The 11020-nt window shown below is 35.6% G+C and overlaps 1 protein-coding gene across 1 annotated transcript; it reads right to left on the reverse strand.

Moving 5' to 3' along the window:
- Positions 1 to 288: 288 nt before the first annotated feature.
- Positions 289 to 7892, reverse strand: LOC140952739 (antimicrobial peptide damicornin-like). The gene is made up of 4 exons (XM_073402181.1): positions 7605 to 7892; positions 7166 to 7285; positions 1609 to 1734; positions 289 to 425 (listed from the first exon to the last, which is right to left on the reverse strand). The coding sequence occupies exons 1-3, from the start codon at positions 7702 to 7704 to the stop codon at positions 1616 to 1618; spliced, it is 339 nt and encodes a 112-aa protein (XP_073258282.1). The 5' UTR covers positions 7705 to 7892; the 3' UTR covers positions 289 to 425; positions 1609 to 1615.
- Between the last annotated feature and the right edge of the window lie 3128 nt (positions 7893 to 11020).

Here is an 11020-nt window from a genome sequence, read left to right on the forward strand (position 1 = left end):
GGAAAAAAAAACAAAAAGATAAAGTTCTAGAACATAAGCTAGCTAATCTTCCTTTTGATAGATTTAAGAAGAGCTTTCGTTAAACACGTTTTTTTTAGAGCGCCTCTGCTTTCAAGTCGCCTTCTTGAGAGGGAAGCAGGCTTTGTATACATTTTCAAGAAAGGCTTACTACAGTCCATTAATTCTTGAGGCATCGCAAAAGGTAAAAGGAAAGTAAAGAGGCAAATTTTTGAAAACGCTTTAAACTTCAAGAAACAAAGACAGCAAGTTAAGGTGATATCTTTTATTGCAAGGTAAATACGTTACATTAAAGAGAAACTGTAATCGCCCTCTATCCACAAGCAATAATTAACTAAAGATTTGTAGTAGCTAACGATTCAAGGACGCATCGGTTGAGCACGTATTAATCCCCACGCGTGACAGCTCTGCAAAAAAGATGCAATGTTTAATTTTCTTGTTAAATAAAAAATGCATTTTATGCTGCAAGACTTAACCCTCAGTGGTAAATAGGAAGAGAAAAGGGCTGAGTGTTAGAAAATGATTTTTTTGTCAAAGCGTATTCCTTTTTATTGATAGGGGAAGCCTAGGAACGAGGTTTCCTTTTATTACATGCCCTTGTTACCCGTATCGCAAATTTATGTGGGTTGTTCACTTTAGTGTTAATTAAATTAAGTCTGTACCTCGTTAAGCTTCCAATTTCGTTGTTTACAAGGGACAGAAGATTTTCCCAAATATCATACATTTGAAGATACAATTAACTACTACAAATAGAAATAACGAGACATAACAGGTTGGATTCTCCAAATGAAGTTAAACGATTCCAGCAATTAACAAAGACCAAGGAAACTGACAATTCTCATGCTTCCAGGCATTCGTCTTTTGTTTAAGTCATGCAACTATCGTCGCGAAACAGGAGGATCTGTGCACAGGAATAGCCTTTATTTGCGATGATAAAACCGAGAGGCGCGAAACATCGAATGGTGGCTTGAGGGAATGGCCATTTCTGAGTTCCAGAAACTCTCAATTTTAAAACGAGACTAAGTGCAAAACCTTTTGTTGGGGAAATGTGTTTTATTTCCACGAGATTAAGCTCTGCAGTGGTCAAATAAGTAATTTGTAGTTTTTGTATTCATTACTAAGTGTGAAAAAATTGATAAAAGATGTTTAAAGTTACAAAAAAATTAGATTAAAAAATGATTCTCCTATCAATTACCTCACACTAAGCCTAGCTTTTAAAGAGAGGCCTGGGGCAACCAGAAAATGGCCTATTGGTACGCCTCAGTTCTCGCGCGTAAGATTAAAGATATTTAGAGTCACCTTTACAGCAGACAGAAAACGTCAGACTCAAGTTGAGAATTTCTCAAAATAGAAAATGAGCAGATAAAAACTGTACCAACAACTTGTTACAGACAACACTAATGTAAAGCCATGCACTAAGTTTGGGGTAGAAGTTATCAACTAATTCAGCACAAGTAAAGGGCAAACTTGGTCACGCATTCACTTTTACCGTTTGCCTTAGTTAAACGTGTGACTCTAAATCTCTCTATTCTCATCGTGTTTTTAAGGCTTTCTGCGTAGGGACCAGGAATGAATAATGAGGGCATTTACCTTAGCTTCAGCAAAGCTGACAGCTGAACATGCATTTTGATCTCATTATCCTCCCTTTTGAATTATTTCTTCTACAGAACCCCATGAACATTCTGCAAAACCTCCTGCTTCCAAGATTGGCACATGCTGTTGAAAATAAGAGAAGGGAATTACTCTTCTAAAGAATATATTTTACAGATCAAATCTAAATCTGGTGTTTTCAGTTTTTCATCTTAGAGTTGTTTTGGTGTGAGGGACATAGAAGGGCGGCATGTTCCTTGAGGAAAGTGGGATATAGTGAAATTTGGTTGGTATACTTAACAATAAAATAAGTAGCAGCGGAATACTCTTAGTTTGTAGTATACTGATTTAGCCAAGGCTAAAAGCGGAGCTGTTTGAATAATGGCTCTTCTAAGCCATTATTCACTTAGGATCAATGTACTTAACAAGAGTATGGCTCAGTCAATCACTAAGCGTGCTTAGCCCTTGACCACGTAGGCATTTGTATTATCCATCATTCATAGAAGCAGCCTGGGAATGTCCTTTTGGCTTACAAAATGTAACTACCATGCAAGAGAATTGCGTGATGAGTGAAAAGGATGTATACATAGCAGACCCAGCGATGAGGCATTTCACATTGTTAAATGCCATATTTTTAAAAGGAAAGGCATACAAAAAGAAATTACATGCAGTAAACTACTGTGGAGAAAGAGGCATTAATTTGTCATGAGAACTTTGCGTTAAATTTGAAGATAAATCTGAATCATGTTTACCACATTTTGATTGCCAACGGAAAATTAGGCCCGATAAAGATAACTTTTGAAAAAAACTTTCCTTGTTGTGTGTTATTGTGAGAACGTGAACGGTAAAGCTGACACCATTCCGTGTGTTCCACATTCCAACATTTCGAGATTCGTTTACCTTCAGACTTGTGGCCGAGCAGAAAAAGGCTCTAGGTTTTGGTTTGCATGTGCGCGTATATCTATTTTACTTGTTTACTTATACTTTTCATTAAAGCTAATGCTCGCGTTGTAAAGGATCAACGGGTTCCACGCTTGAACTCCATTTTATCATGAAAGAGCGTTCGTTTATTAGCTCAAATTCGGAAACAGGTATCTATTTTTGTTTATTTCCTGTGGCGTTTCTTTCTTCATGGCGTTCAATTTATCTTGAGTCACTTTGAACGTAAAGCCAGGGGCCCTTTCAGGGCTCCTGTATAGCTCGCGAGATCTAGAAAAAATTGTTTTCAGCCGAATGGGGCCGTAAAGTCGTGTTTTGCCACGGCACAAAACATAGTTGCGGTACTCTTGTCCTGCTCTACCCATCCATCGCTCTACGTTAATGTGGAACAGAACGACGCAAAATTCAAGTGAAATTTTTGAAACTTTAAGATTACGTATTCGAAAATTTGCTGATGAAAACATTATTATTGGTGGCGATATGAACTGTTGCTTAACACCAAAAGATGAAAGAGGAGGGTGACCCACTGAACAAAAGAAACAATTAATAGATTCCATTCTCAGGGTAATGAAGAAATATTTCAATTTAGTTGATCTGTGGAGAAAATTTCATCCTAATGAGTCACATTTCACCTGCAGTATCACCTGCTATCAGCTTTTCAGCGTAGGCTTGATTACTGGCTGATGTCAAAACATTTACCTCCACAAGTGAAAGAATGGGACATCATTTCCGTTTCGTTCTCCGATTACTCGGCCGTCTCTTTTAACATCCAGTCCGATAATTTCATCAAAAGAGGACCGGGATTTTTCATTTCAATACGTTCCTTGATGATCAGTGCTTCGTGGAGGGGTTGAGAAAAAAATCTAAACGTTACCGAGTACAAAGAAAAATACAGCTATTTAGAGAATAAAAGACTTTATTGGGAAATGCTGAAACTGATGGAAATTAGAAGTTTTACAATTTACTATTGCAAACAAATTAAAATGAAAAGAATAAAAAAAGGTGAAGCATTGCTGCAGCAAAAGCTCTACCTACTTCACAAGCTTATGTGTGAGAGCCCTACGCAAGAGACTATTGCAAATTATTACGAGGTCAAAATTAAATTAGAACAGATTTCATAGCACAAAACAGAGGGCGCCATGATTTGGAGTAAGGCGAGGTGGTGCGAAGAGAGGGTAGCACATCTCGAGAAACGAAATCACTTCCGACCAAAAAGTACATCACAAACCTAAGAGAAAAAATTGTACTTTGACTTCCCTTGAGATACTATAGAAAGCTCCACACTTCTTCTCGAACAGACCCAAATGATCCTCGTTTTGATGCGTTTTTTAACTTTTCAACACTTCCAAAACTGTCTCCGCAACAAGCCGATAGTTGCGACGTTCTTTTAACAAAAGAACTGAATGTTGTGCCTCACTTAAAAATTTTACCAGGGGCAAGTCTGGATTAACTGCCGAATTAACTGCAGAATTAACTGTCTGGATTAACTGCCGAATTTTATCTTTCCTTTTGGAATTTATTAGGACAAAAATTAGTTGACACTTTAATTACGCTTTTGAAGTGGGTAACAGGTCAATTTCCTAAAAAAGAGGTAGGAGCTAAAAAACTCGTTCAAAATACGACCTGGTATAAATAAAATCTATTAATAATAATTACAGCTTATAATATTATTCTATTTTAAAGACAACTCAATAAATATATAAAAACTTAGCAATAAAAACATAAAAAGCTAAAACCTTCTAAAAAAATATATATATGTACTAAAAACGTGAAAGGAAAAGTACAAGACACGTTCTAAAAAGCTACAAGGTTTGTTATTTAAGTTTAAGGTTTGTTGCTTGTGATCATTAAGATCAACAGCCCAAAAAACGCCATTCCTTTAAAATTCAGAGTTCGTCTGTTTTTGAAAAGCGCGCGCAGTTAGAGGAAAGATGTTCTTGGATTGCTTCCAACTGGGGTTGGAAAAAGCCTGATGACTAACTTTTTGAAATTAAGAGTTGACAGGCCATAAGCTCGTGATAATGTGAAACGTGACCTTGGAATTTGTTTGAACAACAGGTTTTCCCTCTTTTCTCTTTCACCGCTGTGTTTGCACATGAAATAAACTTTGACTGAGCAAATCTTATTTTTGCCGCACATTATTGCGTTTGAGGTACGAGAACGCAACCCCTAATTTCTGTTGGGTGTCCTGTGCAATTAATAAGCGAGGTTTTTTCGAGATCACTGGTTTCTTTGGGAAGCCAGTGCCCGGTTAGCATGAATTTTTGCCTAATTTTTCTCATCTGTAATTCAGGCCACTGACTCATTCGCGTTGTCATTGACATAATACCATGTTGCGTTAACCTTTTTTTTTTTATTTAACTCTTTGTGAATTTATTTGCTGCTAGTGTCTTTCTTTCTTTCTCCATCAAAAAAAAAAAACTTACTTTCGCCGAAAAAAAAAAATGACTGAGGCAAATGGTCCAGTGGACAAAGCGCTGACACAAACATCGTTTTTGCATCATAGAACAACTTCCATTTCACTTCTGCTCCGCAGCAGAGATTCAAGAACAGAACAGGAGAGTTTTTATCTCTCATTTGATTTCCATTTGCAGTTTACAAATAGGAGTGTGTACATATGTGTTCCCTATGGTAGAATTATTCGAAGCCACATTAAGTACAATAACTCAGTGAAATAAAGGAGGCGCTAAATGAGGTCTACACCACAGCGGGGATGGATTTTCGTTAAATAACGATAAATGTTTTGACTTGTGCTAAAATCCATTAACACTGTTGGAAAGGACACTTCAGAGTTGTAATATGCAAATGAGAGTAACAAATTTCAGAGACGATTCGATTGTTGCGAAAATGATTTGTAAATACGATATTTCTGGTCCTGTAGAAGACGCTTTCCATCACTTCCCATTTTTCCATCAAATTTTTATTGAAAGCGCCCATGGTACTAAGGGCATCGGGCAACTGGGAAAGAGTCTTTTAGCATAAAAGGTTACCTACATCCAGTTATCTATGATAACGAAGTTCATAAATGTATTAACGATATATTTAATCAAAATAACATAATTATTAAAAGTAAAAGATATTTTCGCACATGTTTGCTTCAATTCAGTGTCACTTAATTACGACACTGAATTACGAGCTCGGAAATTAAAACAAATAATTAAGGCGAATCTTGAGGAAGTTTGCGCTAATTCCATAAAGCGTCAAAATTTTTATTACCCCATTAAAAATCCTTCCATTCATGCACAACTACAACGTTACGAAGCTACACAACTTTGACAGAATACAATTTCAACTTAAAAATGCGAATTGCTAAGACGATAAGCTTTTTTGGGGGCGACGGGAGGGCCATCGAGGTATTTAAGATGATTGGCAGCTTAGTTATGTTGTATATAAAGTTAATAGGAGAAGCACCTTAGACTTTCAATTGCAAAAAATTATAATTACACTTGAAAATATTCACCAAAATTTTAATATAATTACAAAAAAATCGTTGAATAGTTTCTTTATTGAAGTTTTAATCTGAGTAATATTTAGAACTTTTGTAATATATCCGCAGGTGGCATGTTTCAATTTTATTTCACATGCAGACTCCGCATTCAAAACGTTTAGTCATTCTAACAAAATTACAAAAATTAATTTCGCCTTATATGAAACCAATGAGAAATTGTATGAATTCTACACACAGTCATAAGTAAAAATGAAGCAATATTTTCCTGTTGTTTTTGTTTCTCGGCTACAAGGAAAAATTTAATTAACCGAAAGGGAAAGCAGACTGATCACAAAATGTTCTGGCGTTACGCAGCCACCGCAACATCCAAATTTACATAATTTATTTTAAAACCTTTTTTTCTTTACCATTGTTTACGATGGAGAGGAATTTGTGCTTATAGTAAAAAAATAATAATAATAAAAATAAATAAAGACCTGAAAAATGTTGTAAATGTTTTACTTGATTAAACATTGTAAACAACTACCACCAACAGTGTGTGCCAGGACAGTACTGAGCTTAACTTAAAGCTGAATGAAATCAAAAAGAGTGGTAATTCAGTGTTTTTTTTTGGTCATTAAAAACTGCTCAAAAAGAAAATTTTTATGCAATTTCTCACTTTTTGTTCATAGCACGCGCATAATCCAACACGAAAGAAAAATCATTGTACATTCCTTGTAATGGTTAAACCAACGCCATTAAGTGCTTGATTTTGTACGTTTTATCGCGGCTTATAAGTTGCATGAAGTATGAGCTTTTATTTTTGTGCTTGTAAAAATAAGTAAGAAATAACAATAATAATTATAATAAATTAGGAAGATGTACTTAAGAGCAATTTACTCCAAAGCGAAGTTACGACGAAAATTTGAAAAAAAAAGACTGCTATGACAAGTACCGTAGACATCTCTGACTGGTTTTGACGAAGTTCAAGGCCTATATATTTCATGAAAACCAAATTAATCTTTAATTTTATCAACTGTGAGCGGCAAAAATGTGGATGTGTTTTATTTTTGAGAGCATTTAAACAGATGTGCCCAAAATATTTTTCCCACATTGATAGAGTTAGTCTATTTTGCTTAGGATTTTGAACGCATTTAAACTTCGTTTTACTCTTTTATAGTTTATTAATACCTCTTCTTTTATCCACGTCTTCAAGTCCATTTAAATCATCCTTAGCCTCGAAGTCTGTTACATCAAAGGTTTCATCTTTCTTTGTCACTCCTTCTTTGTCGTCAAGAGTTTCATCTTCTGCTAAAAATTATTGAAAGACGAGTGATTATCTCTCACTTAATCCGGTGCTCCAAGCGTAATGGAATAGAACATTTGTCACTACCCATGCAGGAAAACAGCAATAAGACAATTATTGATAAGATAATAAATCCAGGTATAAACATTTTCGAAATTCAAATACAAAGAAGGCTTCAGATCAGTTTTTACTACTGCTCAAAGCAACTGGCCCCGACCTCATTCGATGGACATCAGATCAATAAGATAAACTAAAAGAAGATTAAATCCGATTCAGTCTGCAACAGAAAATTATGTTCGTAATTCTTAAAGGGCTTCGGCCTACCATCGAGGTTCTCGACCAGTGAAGCTGCTGATGATTTGTGGAACTGTATTAATATCAACATAGAACCAAAAAGAAACAGTAACACTTTCACAGAAGTCATTTTAGTTACTCTCTCTCTAAGCCAGGTACAACTGCAAAACGACCTCTTGTGGAATGAACGTTGTTAAGTGCTCCTGCGGTGTGAAGATGTGTTGTCAGAGGTATCAAACACAAGTTCGCCTTATAAACAATCTGTTTTCAGCTGCTTTTAACCACTAAACCTTTACCAACAACAGTTTGCAAAAGATTTCAATCTCCCACATTTTGAACCTGGTCGCTGGGAGATTAATATCACATCACACAATAGTCAGCCAATGTGATTTGTTTGTACTTACTCACGTCATAAATAATCTCTTTATGCCTGTTTTTAATCAAGTACTTCAATTTGAATTTAAGTGATCTGCAATTATTGCTACGAGTTTCCTGTATTTTTCTTCCCTCCACTGGCATTTTTTTTGTTATCAGTGATTGCATTGTTCTGGAAACGCCGATTAAATTCCAGCTTACTTTATTGCCTAAGAAAAAAGGAGCAACTGTGTTAATATCTTCTGTAGCTTATCTTAGCAAAATTTTTCGTGTGTTCTCATTAATCTTATCATGAATATTTCATTTTCAATTCGCAAGCAAAAATGAAACTTTTTTGAGACGGCCAGTCTCGCCTCCTTAGAATTTTAAATCAATTTTAATACAAAAGACAAATATTTGGAGTAAACTGTTGTCTAGTATTGAATTGAAAATTACTTTTAACCTACTGTAGTTCCAGAATCACCGCCCCCTTTCATTAACAACCAAGCGTCAAACCTGCGTCAAACGCCCTTGAACGATTCCATAAACCATTATGGGTACCCCATCTGTTGCAATTCACTTGACCTGTGGCGGTATCTGAGAACATTGATTTCTATTTATTATCACGGTAAATGGAAGCTTAAGGGAAAGGACGCGTGACTGGAGATCCTACAAACTTTGATTAATAACGCGCGACGTGGGCTTTGCTCATTACAATTTTGACATTTCCTTTTTCTTTAAAAAAAGAGTAGGAGAGAGATGAAACTAGAACTGTTGTTATTTATGCTCATTTCTGCCATTTCTACAATCCAGTTGCAGAGAAAACAAAGCACGGAGACTGTGAAATTATTAATTAATTATCTAAAAGTGAATTGAAAATATTTGGCAAAACAGTTTGCTCCCACGATATAAACAACTATACAGGCGAGCACAGCAAGAAAACCAGAAATTAATCGACACAGGACCCTCAAACCAAAAACACGGGATTTCCTATGTGAACCAGCAAATGCCCCAGCAAGACTGAATTAATCACCAGCATTTTGATAATACTCAATTTGGTATTACTGTGGGCCGGGAGAGTGCGGGATAGTAAGCTTCATTTGCAATGACCAATTTAGAACAGTCGAGTTTATACAATACAGTCAAAATATCATTAATATTTTCCTTTAATTTGAAACTAAATGAATGACGCCTTAAGCTTTAATTTGAAAAACTGACCGGAGTTTAGCGATGAAAAACTAGCTACTTTCAAAAATAATACACAAATTCAATCCTTGACTGTTTAAAATTTAAAATTTAATACGGATAACTATTTCTAAGATAATGTTTTGAAAAACGTGCCTTTATATTATTTTCAAGAGTCGATTCAGTGACTACAAAAAAGACAATTTTTGATTGGTTAAATGCCAAAAAATAAATATTTTTGAAGATCAAGACATAAATATGTAGCTGCATGCATGTTAGAGACGCCCTTTATTCCTGACTTACTTCTCTTAGACTCCTTTAATTTTCTCTACTGATCAATGGAGGATATTTCTATGGCTTTGGACTACAAAAAGTTTGGAAATCCTACGAAATTTTTTTAAGTATAATTATTGGTAATAGTGTTTCGTTTGCAAATTAAGCTTTAAGTGAAATGTATGACCATTAAATTGAGAAATAAAAAAAAATAATAAAGAAAAAACTAACTGAAAAGGTATGAAAACATAATTATGTGTATGTTATCATGCAGGCTGGGAAAGTTCTACTTCGTCCGGGAGACAAGTGACGCTAACAGACAAGGCTCTCACCTCATGATTGAAATATAGTTCACTGGCATGAAAATGCTTCCCTGCAGGATAAATTTGGCGTCAATTTGCTTGTCGCGTTAATTTGCAAATTTTTATTAACAGTGTGTATTTTCTCCAGTTAGTCCCATTGCTCCTATCCTGATTTGCTGAATCAAAGAATCCATCCCTAGTTCCCTAGCAATATTGTAGTATAGAAGATAGATAGAGTATCTTCAACTTCACTGTAGCCTCCCCAGATTTCGAAGCCAACGAATTTCATCTAATCTATCAGTCTGCTTTAATGACAATAATAATTACAACAGCGTCATTTCTTGATTGGTCAGTGCCCTAGCTCTCGCAATAAAATATATTGCCAAAAAGCCTAAGATAATAAATAATGAAAAAAGCTATCAGCCGTAGGCTTGCTTTTAGCTTTACAAAACAGCCAACATTTTGCGATGCATGATGCGATACTGATGTGCTTCTGACTGGTTGAAAAATTGCTTCAACCAATCAGGAGCACTACCCAGATCTGGGTAGTGACGCGTCATCAGTATGGAATTGAAAGATTTACAAAGTACTTTCCTTATATTATCTGCATCTTTTCCCTCCACTAGCTGCTGTTTCTCTTCTGGGATAACTTTAAAACTCGCCGCTTTTTAGCTTGAGGCTTCATGTTTGTGTTGTTGTGTTCATTCACGAAAAAGAAAACTGGCAGTGTTTTTCCCTCCTTCTGTCACTCCACTTTCCACCATGCTTAGATCACTGCTGTAACGTATTGCTAAAATCTATCACGCTCGGGATACATCTGATTTTAGTCAAGGCCATGTGACCAAGAATCAACCAATGGCAGTCCATGTTCTGGTTGAGTGTATATATACAAAACTATTAATTATCCACGTTTGAAGTCAGAATTCATGGTACCCTGGTAGGAACATCTATATCAGAGGATCCTTATTAGCAAAGAAAATCTATTGGGCGCGTGTCCATGCCCTATATAAGTCCTATTAAGTCGCTATGAAAAAAATATTTATTTACTCACGCCCGTGCGTAAATAATGTGACATGTTCAGTTGTACGTGTCTATGTAACTTGAATTTTTGTTTCTTTCTCAACTAAGTCTTTAAAAATCGAAGATAAAGATGAAGAACTTTCGAGCATTTTTGAAATTGAGCTTCTAACCACTCAAATAAATAGCAAAAGCAATGAAGATGTTTCGTAAATTAGAGCCTGAGTCGACAAAAATTCTGGCGCAAGAGATTGACATTTAGCTGCAAAGAGACCCCGAATTGGTCTGTGTCATTGATAATATCCAATTTGAAAC

Source organism: Porites lutea, chromosome 11 (assembly GCF_958299795.1).
Source record: "Porites lutea chromosome 11, jaPorLute2.1, whole genome shotgun sequence".
Classification (NCBI taxonomy): domain Eukaryota; kingdom Metazoa; phylum Cnidaria; class Anthozoa; order Scleractinia; family Poritidae; genus Porites; species Porites lutea.

Coding starts and splice junctions, on each gene's coding strand:
- LOC140952739 (XM_073402181.1), bottom strand. CDS start 7,704: ATGACTTCTGTGAAAGTGTTACTGTTTCTTTTTGGTTCTATGTTGATA. Junction 7,286..7,604: donor ACTGGTCGAGAACCTCGATG/GTAGGCCGAAGC, acceptor AATAATTTTTAG/CAGAAGATGAAACTCTTGAC. Junction 1,735..7,165: donor AGACGTGGATAAAAGAAGAG/GTATTAATAAAC, acceptor TATTTTCAACAG/CATGTGCCAATCTTGGAAGC.